Source organism: Pseudophryne corroboree, chromosome 8 (assembly GCF_028390025.1).
Source record: "Pseudophryne corroboree isolate aPseCor3 chromosome 8, aPseCor3.hap2, whole genome shotgun sequence".
Classification (NCBI taxonomy): Eukaryota; Metazoa; Chordata; class Amphibia; order Anura; family Myobatrachidae; genus Pseudophryne; species Pseudophryne corroboree.
The window spans coordinates 383,648,111-383,664,134 of NC_086451.1; the positions used below are offsets into that span (position 1 = coordinate 383,648,111).

Consider the following 16,024-nt stretch of genomic DNA (forward strand, 5'->3'; position numbering starts at 1 on the left):
GCGCCCCGCCGACAAGGGGTGTGGCATAGTGGTACAGGATCTTGCCGACTATAAGTTGGAAGCATATAGACAGCTAGAGGACACCTCTGTCTACACCAGACTGGAATCTGATCCTACGAGCAAATATGCTAGTGAACTTAATTTGTTACTTGAGAAAGCTGTAACAGAGGGTATTATTTCTAGCAGCACTCATTCAGCACTTATGGTTACGGCACCCTGTGTGCCAGTTTTTTACACGATCCCTAAACTTCATAAAGATTCGGTCCGGCCTCCGGGACGGCCGATAATATCAGCTAGGGGTTTTTTGTACTCTAATGTATCCAAATATGTTGATCATTTTCTGCAGCCAGTGATACAGAATGAGGCAACCTACTTAAAGGATACCTCTACATTTTTACAAAAATTACGTGAGGTGGATAATATTCCAGATGCTTGCTGGTTATGCACGGCGGACGTTGTCAGCCTGTATACCAGCATCCCGCATAACCATGGTCTGGAAGCAGTGAGCAACCTCATTAATGGTAATTCCAAATTTACTGGTCCTGCAATTCAATTTTTTATGAGCCTGATACAGCTTATGTTACATAGGAATTATTTTTTATTCAATAATGAATTTTTCCAACAAATAAAAGGCTGTGCAATGGGATCTTGTGCCGCACCGGCATATGCTAATGCCTTCATGTTCTGTGTAGAACAGGCATTATTTTTCTCTAATCCCAAGTACAAGTCCAATATAGTCATGTACACTCGTTATATCGACGATGTGTTCATGTTATGGACAGGGTCACGTGAGGCGTTTGTAGACCTGATGCATCAGGTTAATTTATTGGATGATTCCATTAAATTCACGTTTGATATACAAGCGGAGACTATCAATTTCCTGGATGTAAAAATTGTTAGAAAAGATGGCATATTTATTACATCTATTTATCATAAGCCGACTGATGTTAAAAGTCTATTGTTGGCCTCCAGCCACCATCCGAAACCTTTGAAGAATGGGCTCCCGTACTCGCAGTACCTTCGGGTACATCGTATTTGTAGTAGTGCGGAGGAAGAGCATAAACAAATGGAATTAATGACTTCAAAATTCCTGGAGAGGGGCTACAACAGTGAACTGTTACGATCGACTAGAATGAAGGCCATGTCTCAACTTAAAATTCCCGTTGTTGCAATAGGTCCTAAAAAATAAACACAAGACAACACTGTTGTTTGTGTGACTGAATATACTACATCTAGTCAAATTCTCAGTAAAACAGCTAAAAGAATATGGCCCATAATACAGAGTGATCCTGATCTCTCTAGTATTAGTTCTAGTAAATTGATGCCGTGCTATAGGAGGGGTAGCAATATACGAGATGTTGTTGTACACAATGACATCTCACGACCCATTGCCATTGAGACAGCCACATTTCTAACAAGAAAACCAGGTAATTATAAATGTACCGGGTGCGTTACCTGCCAGTACCTAGAAACATTGTTACTAATATACAATACATCTTATGTACTTATAGATGCCCCAATATGGATAGTTTCTGCCAAAGACAATTATCTTAAAGCTCCAAAATTACCGTTAGTAATTACAAATAAGTATTCTATTTTATACCTAATACAACTTAATGCTTTACAAGAAACATGTCTCATTGAGGCCGTTAGGAGCCACCGTATTAAGCCGGTGTATCCAGCGGGCCTCCTTTTGCAACAAAGTCTTCTGTCTGTCTCCTCCCCGTTTAGATAAGGGGACTTGCTCCAACATTTTGTACCGTAAGGTAGCAAGACTGTGTTGGTGTGCTTTAAAATGTTTTGCTACTGGCTGGTCCACTTGTTTACCCTCAAATATTTGTTTTATAGCACTCCTGTGCTGGCTCATACGTTCCTTAAAGAGGCAGGTCGTCTTACCTATATAGTAGAGCCCACATGGGCATTTGATGCAATATACTACAAATTTACTTGTACAGGTAAGTACTTGTGTAATTTTAATCTTAATCCCAGTGTGCGGATGTTTTATATAATCACCAGTTTCTGGGTTTGCAAATGAGTCCGTTTTGTATTACTGTTTCCATGGTGATGGTTTTTTCACTGGTCGGGAAACGTCATCACATTGACTCCATTTTTGTCTCTAAGTGATGACGAACCCGGAAGTAAGTCTGACGGCGGTGCCGGGGACTATGCACGTGAGGTGATTTTAGAGTATAAAGGTAAGATTGTTTTACATTACATTTTGTATCTTCTGATGACGGTTGATTAAAACCGAAACGTTATGTTAAAGCAGAACCGAGTGATCTCAGTTTTTGCATTCATAAATCCGAGAGTGCCGCCGTTACATACATCTATCCATCTATATATAAATCTATATCTATAAATCTATATCTATATATCTATATCTATATATCTATCTCCCGGACACAATTATCCCCCCAGGGTACAGAATATGGTATCCAGACTGCAGGTCGACAACAAAAAGGTCGACACCTTAGGTTGCCACCAATTGGTCGACACGCCTTAGGTCGACGTGGACAAAAGGTCGACATGAGTTTTTCACAATTTTTTTCCTTTTTTGGAACTTTTTCATACTTAACGATCCATGTGGACTACGATTGGAACGGTAATCTGTGCCAAGCGGAGCGGAGGCACCATGCCCGATGCATGGCGAGCAAAGCGAGCCATGCGAGGGGACGCGGTGCACTAATTGGGGTCCCCGGTCACTCTACGAAGAAAACGACACCCAAAAAACTCATGTCGACCTTTTTCCATGTCGACCTAAGGTGTGTCGACCAATTGGCGTCGACCCAAGGTGTCTCGACCTTTTTGTTGTCGACATGGAGTCCCAGACCCCAGAATATAGTGATAGCAAGTGTACCCCGCTGCAGAAAATATTATTATTGTTATAAAACAACTAAAATATTTTGCATAAATATATGTAAAAGTTTCATGCTCTTGTAAAATAAAAAAAAACCGTAAACTGAAATATGGAGAAATATTTGGTCTCTGCACAGTAGATGTCCTGTCACTATTCCAAATGAAGGATGCAGCAGCAATTTAGTTTAGTGGCTGCAAAAAGTCTAATAGCTTAAACATGACTGCAGAACAAACGGCAAATACAACATAAAACACAATCAGATGCAACAAGGTAAAGTAACTTCTGCACATATACTTTTTATTAACTGTCATTTTTGATAAAGGCAACTTGTGTTTAAGCTTAATTGCGCTTTAAAACTGTAATCGATAAAACAGAAAAACTACCCGAATACAGATGCTCTAGTGCCACCTTGTGGTGAACAGCAAGTACAGACCCACACAATAGTACATGAAGATTAGGTGTACAGTAGGAGTTCTCTATTGTACTGCAATACCAAAATTTCCTCGCTTGCTGGAGTCAGCACTAGGCATTGATTTTTCCAATCTGATTTATTGTTACTGGGATTGTATACCACAACTCCTAACTACTCTGAACAAGACTTGCCATTTACACATCAGTACTGCAGCAAGTAGCACCTGGCACTGTATATATGACAAAACTCTACACAAGTGAGCACCTGTCCATCTTTACCCAACGCTAAGGATTTGATAAATAACGGATACACTGGTCGATACCAGTGAAAGATATGAACGATCTCGTTCATTAATGAACAAGATACCATTCATATCTTTCAGTGTGTAGGCACCAGCGATGAACGATGCGCGGCCCCGCGCTCGTACATCGCTGGTGCCGACTCTTTTAAACATGCAGGCCAATATGGACAATCCCTTCCATATTAGCATGCATTGCTATGGAGACGGGTGGAGTGAAGAAACTTCACTCCCCCCGTCAACTCCCCCACCCCGCCGGGTCGCCAGTCTGCCGTATCGACGGTCGGGCAGCGGGTCGCCGAGTCTGTAGGGCCCATAAAAGTTACAGGGTTTGTTTATATAAAAAAAAAAAAAACAACAATACTCCCTCTTTAGTTACAGACCAACTCATACGTAGCAGTATGGGGAGGGAGTCATCGTTGTTATATGGCAATATCTGTCCATGCACACCAATTCCATGCCCGCAGAGAATCGAGATTTCAGAGCTACTCAGGAACCAGGCCAGGCTAGGTAAAAGGCAAGGGCCAACAATTATAGTATAATGTTCTCCATCACAGGGAATGAGTAATCTCTGCATTGCTGCACTGAGAGTCTTCACATGTCATAAGTACATCTACACAAAAATACTCAACTTTATTTGGGTCTCCTACCATGCCAAGACTATGCAGTCGATACAAATAGCTACAAGGGGGTGTGTGCTTATGCAACTGCAACTTAACTCACACCCTTCACAGCCCGATCTCACCCTGGACCCAACAATTTTTTTTACGCAACCCTAAGGGGCTGCCAACTACTTTCATTGAGTACGGAGCTAACAAAAGTGCAGTATATAGCCGGTCAGACTATCAAGGCGAGTCTGATTGAATCCACCATTATATATTTTTCTATTGCTGTCTACATGTGTGGGCCATAACTACCTTGAAGAATACATATTTTTTTATTTTATCATTTATACCCAGATTTAGTTTATCTGTACTGTTAGTTTCAGCAACATAACAGGTGTTACAATGCGACATATGATGTTGAGCTAGGCAGCAACCTCAGGAATCAGACAATGTCACCAACATGGTTTCACAAAGCGCAGGAAGCCCATGGCTCCTAAACACAGCACAGACTAACCAACTACAGACCACTATACATCTGTGCACCCATGGACCATGAATATCCCAGCCTACCGACACTGCCCATCACAGTCATTAGAAAACTCCAGGAACGTTTATTATTTATTTTATAAAAACCCTAAAATTAGTAAAATTTCAGTGAAAGCTCAAAGAGTTCAAGAGCCTTGAGTTGTCCCTTAGGATGGGTTTGGTTTGAGTGACTGGTGGACGGGATGCCGGCTGTCACAATATCGATGCAGGCATCCCAGTCTTGAAAATCCCGACCGGGGCAAGGTAAGTATGTCAGCCCCTCTCCTCTACCCCTTCCGTCTCGCAGCACAACCCTAATACACAAATTCCAAGCCTTCCTCCCTGCAGCCTAACCCCTCCCCCTTAGTGGATAAACGTAATCTCCCCACCTTGGTGCCTAACCCTCACTACCCGCAGCCTTACCTTAAACCCCACCCCACCCACCAACCCTCGCAGCCTAACCCTAACTTCCCCCTAGGTGGTGTCTAAGCCTAACCCCCACCACCCTAATCTGGCCGCTATATTTAAAGTGGGAATGCAGACTGTTGGGATTCCAGCACCGGTCTCCTCAACCTGTCGGCATTTCGACTGCCGGTATCGTAACCACATCACCTTAGGACCATTTATAATAACCCTTCAAAATTCAGACTTCACATCTACCCTATATACACTGGTGGCTCAGTGGGGTAATGAAGAATTAAACAGAGAAACATAAGTGTCTGGTGGACAGGGATATGTTGCTGTACACCACCTCTATTATAGCAGTGCATAATTATTATCCTAAAGATTATTAGTCCAATAGGCAATAAATAATGCAATACCATTACAGGTGCTAAATGTTCTTGCTGTAGGTCAGCAGCCCTGTTCCTAGGCACCACATTGTAACCCATTATCAAGGTTGCCTTTCATCCACAGCCTGCATGCAGAATTCCACCGTACTTACTATGGAGGCCCCCACAGAAGTTTGGCCTGTTGTACAGTAAATGCAGCTTGCACACATCAAATGAAAGAACGTTTTGACCGCAAAAAGTAAAACAGAGCCACAGGCTCTCTAAGAACTCAGTTTGAGTCTCATCTCCCACCTGGCGATGGTCCAGCAAGGTCAGCCCCTTCACTCCTGCTAAGATTAGGTTTTTTGCCACTTCGGCCCCAAGGCCTCTGAGCCCAACCAGAAGTACTCTAGATGTTCGAAGCCTGAAAAACAAAAAGGCAGCTTGAGGAATGTGGACTATACATATGATCCAAATCACTCATCTATAGTTTAGAGCTTATTGGAAAAATGTCCCATGGGGTGAGGGGTATATCACCTGGGGTGCAATAAAATAACGCATCTGTACAGAAATAATAAGAATTTACTTACCGATAATTCTATTTCTCGTAGTCCGTAGTGGATGCTGGGAACTCCGTAAGGACCATGGGGAATAGCGGCTCCGCAGGAGACTGGGCACATCTAAAGAAAGCTTTAGGATCACCTGGTGTGCACTGGCTCCTCCCCCTATGACCCTCCTCCAAGCCTCAGTTAGGATACTGTGCCCGGACGAGCGTACACAATAAGGAAGGATTTTGAATCCCGGGTAAGACTCATACCAGCCACACCAATCACACTGTACAACTTGTGATCTGAACCCAGTTAACAGCATGATAATAGAGGAGCCTCTAGAAAAGATGGCTCACTACAACAATAACCCGAATTTTTTGGTAACAATAATTATGTACCAGTATTGCAGACAATCCGCACTTGGGATGGGCGCCCAGCATCCACTACGGACTACGAGAAATAGAATTATCGGTAAGTAAATTCTTATTTTCTCTGACGTCCTAGTGGATGCTGGGAACTCCGTAAGGACCATGGGGATTATACCAAAGCTCCCAAACGGGCGGGAGAGTGCGGATGACTCTGCAGCACCGAATGAGAGAACTCCAGGTCCTCCTCAGCCAAGATATCAACTTTGTAGAATTTTACAAACGTATTTGCTCTTGACCAAGTAACTGCTCAGCAAAGTTGTAAAGCCGAGACCCCTCGGGCAGCTGCCCAAGATGAGCCCACCTTCCTTGTGGAGTGGGCATTTTAAGATTTTTGGCTGTGGCAGGCCTGCCACAGAATGTGCAAGCTGAATTGTACTACAAATCCAACGAGCAATCGTCTGCTTAGAAGCAGGAGCACCCAGTTTGTTGGGTGCATACAGGATAAACAGCGAGTCAGATTTTCTGACTCCAGACGTCCTGGAAACATGTATTTTCAGGGTCCTGACCACGTCAAGCAACTTGGAATCCTCCAAGTCCTTAGTAGCCGCAGGTACCACAATAGGTTGGTTCATGTGAAATGCAGAAACCACCTTAGGTAGAAAATTTGAGGACGAGTCCTCAATTCTGCCCTTTCAGAATGAAATATTAAGTAAGGGCTTTTATATGATAAAGCCGCCAATTCTGACACCCGCCTGGCTGAAACCAGGGCTAACTCGTCACTTCCATGTGAGATATTTTAAGTCCACAGTGGTGAGTGGTTCAAACCAATGTGACTTTAGGAAACTCAACACAACATTGAGATCCCCAAGGTGCCACTGGAGGCACAAAAGGAGACTGTATATGCAGTACCCCTTTTACAAATGTCTGAACTTCAGGCACTGAAGCCAGTTCTTTTTGGAAGAAAATCGACAGGGCCGAAATTTGAACCTTAATGGACCCTAATTTTAGGCCCATAGACAGTCCTGTTTGCAGGAAATGGAGGAAGCGACCCAGTTGAAATTCCTCTGTAGGGGCCTTCTTGGCCTCACTCCACGCAACATATTTTCGCCAAATGCGGTGATAATGTTTTGCGGTTACGTCTTTCCTGGCCTTGACCAGGGTAGGGATCTTCAGGATCCGGCGTTCAACCGCCATGCCGTCAAACGCAGCCGCGGTAAGTCTTGGAACAGACAAGGCCCCTGCTGGAGCAGGTCCTTTCTTAGAGGTAGAGGCCACGGTTCGTCCGTGAGCATCTCTTGAAGTTCCGGATACCAAGTCCTTCTTGGCCAATCGGAACCACGAGTATAGTTCTTACTCCTCTCCTTCTTATGATTCTCAGTACTTTTGGTACGAGGGGCAGAGGAGGGAACACATACACTGACTGGTACACCCACGGTGTTACCAGAGCGTCCACCGCTATTGCCTGAGGGTCCCTTGACCTGGCGCAATATCTGTCTAGTTTTTTGTTTAGACGGGACGCCATTATGTCCACCTTTTGTTTTTCCCAACGGTTTACAATCAGGTGGAAGACTTCTGGGTGAAGTCCCCACTCTCCCGGGTGAAGGTCGTGTCTGCTGAGGAAGTCTGCTTCCCAGTTGTCCACTCCCGGAATGAACACTGCTGACAGTGCTATCACATGATTTTCCGCCCAGCGAAAATCCTTGCAGCTTCTGCCATTGCCCTCCTGCTTCTCGTGCCGCCCTGTCTGTTTACGTGGGCGACTGACGTGATGTTGTCCGATTGGATCAATACCGCCTGACCCTGAAGCAGGGGTTTCGCTTGACTTAGGGCATTGTAAATGGCCCTTAGTTCCAGAATGTTTATATGAAGAGATGTCTCCAGGCTTGACCATAAGCCCTGGAAATTCCTTCCCTGTGCGACTGCTCCCCAGCCTCGCAGGCTGGCATCCGTGGCCACCAGGACCCAGTCCCGAATGCCGAATCTGCGGCCCTCTAGAAGATGAGCACTCTGCAACCACCACAGGAGGGATACCCTTGTCCCTGGTGACAGGGTTATCCGCTGAAGCATCTGAAGATGCGACCCGGACCATTTGTCCAGAAGGTTCCACTGTGCGTGGAATCTGCCGAATGGGATTGCTTCGTAGGAAGCCACCATTTTTACCCAGAACCCTTGTGCATTGATGCACTGAGACTTGGTTCGGTTTTTGGAGGTTCCTGACTAGCTCGGATAACTCCCTGGCTTTCTCCTCCGGGAGAAGCACCTTCTTTCTGGACTATGTCCAGAATCATCCCTAGGAACAGAAGACAAGTCGTCGGAACCAGCTGTGATTTTGGAATATTGAAAATCCAATCGTGCTGCCGCAACACTACCTGATATAGTGCTACACCGATCTCCAACTGTTCCCTGGATCTTACCCTTATCAGGGAATCGTCCAAGTAAAGGATAACTAAAATTCCCTTCCTTCGAAGGAATATCATCATTTCGGTCATTACTTCAGTAAAGACCCGGGGTGCCGTGGACCATCCCTACGGCAGCGTCCGAACTGATACAGTTCTGTACCATAACCTGAAATACCCTTGGTGAGAAGGGTAAATTTTGACATGAAGGTAAGCCTCCTTGATGTCCCGAGACATCATGTAGTCCCCTTCTTCCAGGTTTGCAATCACTGCTCTGAGTGACTCAATTTTGAATTTGAACCTCTGTATGCAAGTGTTCAAAGATTTTAGATTTTAAAATCGGTCTCACCGAGCCGTCTGGCTTCGGTACCACAATAGTGTGGAATAATACCCCGTTCCCTGTTGCAGGAGGGGTACCTTGATTATCACCTGCTGGGAATACAGCTTGTGAATGGCTTCCAAAACTGCCTCCCTGTCAGCGGGAGACGTCGGTAAAACAGACTTTTGGAAACGGCGAGGGGAATACGTCTCGAATTCCAATTTGTACCCCTGAAATATTATCTGAAGGATCCAGGGGTCTACTTGCGAGTGAGCCCACTGCGCACTGAAATTCATTGAGAACGAGACCCCACCGTGCCTGAACTTGTAAAGCCCTAGCGTCATACTGAGGGCTTGGCAGCGGCGGAAAAGGGTTTCTGTTCCTTGGAACTGGCTGATCTCTGCAGCCATTTTCCTCTCCCTCTGTCACGAGCAGAAAAGAGGAACCCTTTTGTCCGCCTGCCAACCAGGACTGCGCCTGATAATACGGCGTCTTATTTTGAGAGGCGACCTGGGGTACATCCCCTCTTTTAAGGCAATACTTCCAAATGCCGTTTGGAATCCGCATCACCTGACCACTTTACTGGAATAATTGGACAACGCACTTATACTTGATGCCAGTCGGCAAATATTCCGCTGTGCATCCTGCATATATAGAAATGCATCTTTTAATTGCTCTATAGGCAATAATATACTGTCCTTATCTAGGATATCATATTTCCAGTCAGGGAATCCGACCACGCCAACCCAGCACTGCACATCCAGGCTGAGGCGATTGCTGGTCGCAGTATAACACCAGTATGTGTGTAATTACATTTTAGGATACGCTCCTGCTTTCTATCAGCAGGATCCTTAAGGGCGGCCATCTCAGGAGAGGGTAGAGCCCTTGTTTTTACAAGCGTGTGAGCGCTTTATCCACCCTAGGGGGTGTTTCCCAACGCACCCTAACCTCTGGCGGGAAAAGGTATACTGCCAATAACTTTTTAGAAAATATCAATTGTTATCGGGGGGAAACCCACGCATCATCACACACATCATTTTATTTCTCAGATTCAGGAAAACTACAGGAAGTTTTTCCTCACCAAACATAATACCCCTTTTTTTGGTGGTATTCATATTATCAGAAAAGTGTAAACTTTTTCCATTGCCTCAATCATGCAATGTGTGGCCCTATTGGAAATCACGGTTGTCTCTTCACCGTCGACACAGGAGTCAGTACCCCTGTCGGCGTCTGTATCTGAGGTAACGGGCGCTTTAGGGCCCCTGTATGAGACGTCTGGACATGCACAAGCTGAGTAGCCGGCTGTCTCATGTCAACCACTGTCTTTTATACAAAGCTGACACTGTCACGCAATTTCAACAGTACATCCACTCAGGTGTCGACCCCCTAGGGGGTGACAACACTATTTCAGACACTCTACTCCGTCTCCTCATCATTTTTCTCCTCATACATGTCGACACCAACGTACCGACACACAGCACACACACAGGGAATGCTCTGATAGAGGACAGGACCCCACTAGCCCTTTGGGGAGACAGAGGGAGAGTTTGCCAGCACACACCAGAGCGCTATATATATATATACAGGGATAACCTTATATAAGTGTTTTTCCCTTTATAGCTGCTGTATTGTTATATACTGCGCCTAATTTGTGCCCCCCTCTCTTTTTTAACCCCTTTCTGTAGTGTAGTGACTGCAGGGGAGAGCCAGGGAGCTTCCCTCCAACTGAGCTGTGAGGGAAAATGGCGCCAGTGTGCTGAGGAGATAGGCTCCGCCCCTTTCTCGGCGTCCTTATCATCCTTTTTCTGTATGTTTTGGCAGGGGTTAAATGCATCCATATAGCCCAGGAGTTATATGTGATGCATTTATTTTAGCCATATAAGGTTTTTTTATCGATTTATTGCGTCTCAGGGCGCTCCCCCCCCAGCGCCCTGCACCCTCAGTGACCGGAGTGTGAAGTGTGCTGAGAGCAATGGCGCACAGCTGCGGTGCTGTGCGCTACCTTATCTGAAGACAGGATCGTCTTCTGCCGCCGATTTTTCCGGACCTCTTCGCTCTTCTGGCTCTGTAAGGGGGACGGCGGCGCGGCTCCGGTGACCCATCCAGGCTGAACCTGTGATCGTCCCTCTGGAGCTAATGTCCAGTAGCCTAAGAAGCCCAATCCACTCTGCACGCAGGTGAGTTCGCTTCTTCTCCCCTTAGTCCCTCGATGCAGTGAGCCTGTTGCCAGCAGGTCTCACTGAAAATAATAAACCTAAACTAAAACTTTCACAAAGAGCTCAGGAGAGCCCCTAGTGTGCACCCTTCTCGTCGGGCACAGAAATCTAACTGGGGCTTGGAGGAGGGTCATAGGGGGAGGAGCCAGTGCACACCAGGTGATCCTAAAGCTTTCTTTAGATGTGCCCAGTCTCCTGCGGAGCCGCTATTCCCCATGGTCCTTACGGAGTTCCCAGCATCCACTAGGACGTCAGAGAAAGTAAATGTTACTGGACACTAGCAGTACTATAGTTATGTTAATTTCCTCTTTGTGGAAAGGACCAGGATGTGCTATCAAGTGAGGGCACAAATGGTCTTCTGCCCTTACAGCATTTGTTTTCTCCAATTTCCGTTTGTTCATTATTTTGTTGTAGTTATGCTGCATTAGACCCTTGCTGTCTCGCTTTGCTCTCCACAGATTACTGGGGCAGATGTATTAAGCCCGGAGAAGGCATAAAGAAGTAATAAAGCGGTGATAAGTGCAAGGTGATAATGCACCAGCCAATCTGCTCGTAACTGTCAATTTACATATTGTAGCGGATTGGCTGGTGCATTATCACCTTGCACTTATCACTTCTTTATGCATTCTCCAGGCTTAATACATCTGCCCCACTATTTCAAATAGTTTGAGACATGGACCCAGTGACTTATGGAAAAAGTCCTCTCGTCAAAGGGAAACTATACGCTACCATGCACTGGGATGCGGTCAACATCCCGCTGGACGGGATCCCGGCGGTCGAAATACCGACGCCCGAATCCCGACCGCCACAATCCCGACATATTCTCCTTCCATGGGTGTCCACGACACCCATAGAGGGAGAATATAATAGTGTGCCGAGCGTAGCGAGGCTCCGTGTCCGCAGCGTGGCGAGCGAAGCGAGCCCGGAAGGGGCTGCGTTCCGCTCGCCACCCCTGTCGGGATTGTGTGGTCGGGATTCCGGCGTCGGTATTTCGACCGCCGGGATCCCGTCCAGCGGGATTACGTACTGATCCCCATGCACTATAGGACTCAGGGATGTCCATGATGGTAGATAGAGATGAACAAATCAATTTGACTTTATTCTTTGCACCATGATCAGACCTCAAAACGGGCAAAATGTCATATCCCTGGAATTTCCACAAATTGGATCACATAATTTATAGTCGATCCAAAACAGGCGAGATCCGAGACTTCTGGAAACATTATATTTTTGCTGTTTTTTTTCCAGATCTGAATCACTCATCCCAACGTGCAGGAGAATTTATCAGTACAGTAAATAAGTGTAGTATTAGCACAGTAAATAAGTATAAGTAACTATAGTATAATAAATAACCACTGAACTAGAATAATGAGTATAGCATTATTATATAAGCATAGTAAGAGTATACAATTATACCATATAGCAAAACTTATAAGAGGCCCAGGGGACAGTGTCTCCTCCATGTGCCCAGCACGAGTATTGGGATCACCTTCTCTGTGCTTCCAGCCCCCAGAGGCGGATCTGCCGGTCATACTGCGCGGCCTCCTCCTCACTGATCACCGCCTCCTCCTTCTCCACCATCTTCTCCCGTTGCACACTCACACTCAGCCTCACACTCACGCCGAATGAATGGAGGACAACAGGGGGCGGGGGCAAACGACGTCACTACCCGCGGACGACCCGCCACGTGACCTTCTCCTTTCCGCCTCACGTGAGCCCCAGGAGCCGCTGTAATTGGATAAGGCTCATGACGCGTTCGCTATATAAGGAAGTCTGCTCTCTGTATCGCCGGTCTGTTGCTGTGTGTGGCTTCGCTGGTTGTTGTGGAACTTTCGTTAGTTCTTGCGTAGTTGTGTGTGTGACTGCGAGGTGCTGCTGCTGAGTGGGCAGATGGCCCCTCTGCGCAGCAGTACTATGTCACATACACGCTGCTGTGGTATCTGTGCTACCTAGTAAGGCGGGGGCAGCCCGCAGACATGCAGTCACTGCTTCCACTCAGCAGCATGAACAACAAAGTGGCTTGTGCACTACAGAATACTATAGCAGTGTGTGCACCCTGACACAACAGCACAGTGCAAACAACAAAAGTGTTAAGTAAACATAATAGAAAAAAATGAATGAAGATCAATCCCATCACTGACAGATCTCTGCAGCACAGAATGGAAGAAGTGCTGGGAACAAACGTCATGCAAATGTAGAAGTTCGGTGGGAGGGGGGGAGAGAATGAAGCGATATGCGTGGCAGCTGCTGTCTTTCATTGCTTTTAAAAAATTGCTATACCTACCAAAATACATAGGCCCTCATTCCGAGTTGATCGCTCGCAAGGCGATTTTAGCAGAGTTACACACGCTAAGCCGCCGCCTACTGGGAGTGAATCTTAGCTTCTTAAAATTGCGAACGATGTATTCGCAATATTGCGATTACAAACTACTTAGCAGTTTCAGAGTAGCTTCAGACTTACTCGGCATCTGCGATCAGTTCAGTGCTTGTCGTTCCTGGTTTGACGTCACAAACACACCCAGCGTTCGCCCAGACACTCCTCCGTTTCTCCGGCCACTCCTGCGTTTTTTCCGGAAACGGTAGCGTTTTTATCCACACGCCCATAAAACGCTGTGTTTCCGCCCAGTAACACCCATTTCCTGTCAATCACACTACGATCGCCGGAGCGAAGAAAAAGCCGTGAGTAAAAATACTATCTTCATTGTTAAATTACTTGGCGCAGTCGCAGTGCGAATATTGCGCATGCGTACTAAGCGGAATTTCACTGCGATGCAATGAAAATTACCGAGCGAACGACTCGGAATGAGGGCCATAGTGATTACCTCCCAAAACGAAGTAGTTGGCTTGTAGTCATCCAGAGCATCAACAAACACTGGGGCTTTACTAAGCCTTCATACAGTTAAACAGTTGACGGAGCCAATCAGCTCCTAACTGTCATGTTACAGGCTGTAACCAGCCAATCAGCTCCCAAGTGTCATGTTACAGGCTGTTTGAAAAATGACAGCAGCTGGTTGGTTGGTACTTTATCTCTATCCACTTCATCTCTCTCCAAGGCTTAGTAAATATACCCCCCGTATCGGGATCCTGGAGCGCCGGTGACGGGAGACCGACAAAAGAGCATCTCGTGCTGCTATAATGAGCTACCATCATGTTTAGCTGTACTGCCGATGCGCGTGAAATGCTTTAGCACTTGTCAGTCTACCCATGCCGGCAGTCCACTTACTGTTTGTCGTTATTCTAAAGGTGGGTACACACTATTAGATATATCTGCAGATCAATTGATCTGCAGATATATCTATGTACGGATCGGGCAGTGTGCTGTGCATACACACAGCCCGATCCGTCGGGGGACTGACGTCATGAACTGGGCGGGCGGGCGCTCGCGCCCGCCTAATTCACCTGTCAATCACCGCCGGCCGCCGCAGCATGTGTATGGGCGGTCGGACGACCGCCCCGTACACACACAGCGACGCGCCAATATATCGTTAGATATATTGGCTGTCGGCTGTGCTGCGCGGCCGACGCGATACGTCTGTGAACGACGGAGTTCACAGACGTATCGCCTGTACACACTGGCCGACGGTCCCGCGATGTATCGGCCGTTCAAGAGAACGGCCGATACATCGACCAGTGTGTACGGGACTTAAGTGTTGACAAGACATATGTATCACAGTGCACACATATTACACAGCACTTTACAGTTCAGTCATTCACATCAGAGAGCATTTAGAGTAGCGCATCTACGCAATGTACTCTAAACTGTGATGGCTTCCTCCAGGCCCCACAAGAGCTATGAGGTACAGAGGGAGCCACCTGGCAGCAAACATAGGGGGTTATGCAGGTTTGTTAGCAAACCAACAAAAGCAAACTAATGGGCATAACCATGCTGCAGTGCAGGTGGGGAAGATGTAACGTGCAGAGTGATAGGGCTGTGACACACGCGCCGGCTCCCGCCGCAATGTGTCCTTTCACACAGCACGGCCCCGGCACGGCTGCTGGGTTGCACCCGGAAATATCCACTGCTAGGTCCGGCTGCCGGGCCGGGGCCGTGCTGTCTTTGTAGTCAGTGAACCGTGTGTGTGAATGAGAGCTTTCACACACAACGGGTTTTTCTCCTTCATCCACTAGGGGCCACTGGAGCGTAGTTACAATGGGGAAATAGTAGGCAGTAATTGGGAGCTGGCACTTTAAAATTCTCACACTGTGGCTAGCTCCTCCCCTACTATCTCCCCTCCAAGCCAGTCTTAGTTAGTGCCCGAGGGAGCTGGTTCACTTGGGTTTTAGCTGAAGAAATTTTTTTATTTTTTTCATTTTTCTTTCTTACACACACAGACTGGCAGTTATGCCACTGCCAATCTGCACCGCGGGAGCTGCCGGCGGGGTCCCATCGCAGCTGCTTGCGGCTCGGGATGGGCCCCGGCTGAGGGAGACACTGTGCTCTCCTGAGCTGGCCGGACACCGCTGCGTGCGGCGCGTGTCGGGGCCGCTTCACCAGCAGAAGATTCCGGCAGCATGGCAGCGGTAAGTCTTAAAAGGGGCCGGACACCGCTGCGTACGGCGCGTGTCGGGGCCGATCTGTCGAGCAGTGTAAAGTGCCGCACCTGACGGAACTACAGGACAGCGGTGAGTACAATCTCCTCCCTCCTCCAGACTGATTTATTATTTTACACTGTCAGTTTTAGTGGTTTAATGGTGCATTATGTGGTGGTT

General features: G+C 46.9%; 1 protein-coding gene across 2 annotated transcripts in view; it reads right to left on the minus strand.

Moving 5' to 3' along the window:
* Positions 1-13,000, minus strand: part of SAE1 (SUMO1 activating enzyme subunit 1) — a 108,117-nt gene extending 95,117 nt beyond the window's left edge. Inside the window, exons 1-2 of one of the 2 annotated variants that reach the window (XM_063937643.1) lie at positions 12,804-13,000; positions 5,780-5,891 (exon numbers count right to left, since the gene is read on the minus strand). In XM_063937643.1, the coding sequence (XP_063793713.1) occupies positions 5,780-5,891; positions 12,804-12,895 (204 nt within the window). In that variant the 5' untranslated portion in view covers positions 12,896-13,000. Of the gene's footprint in view, positions 1-5,779; positions 5,892-12,730 lie in introns of both variants that reach the window. The other variant, XM_063937642.1, reaches the window with a different exon arrangement.
* Between the last annotated feature and the right edge of the window lie 3,024 nt (positions 13,001-16,024).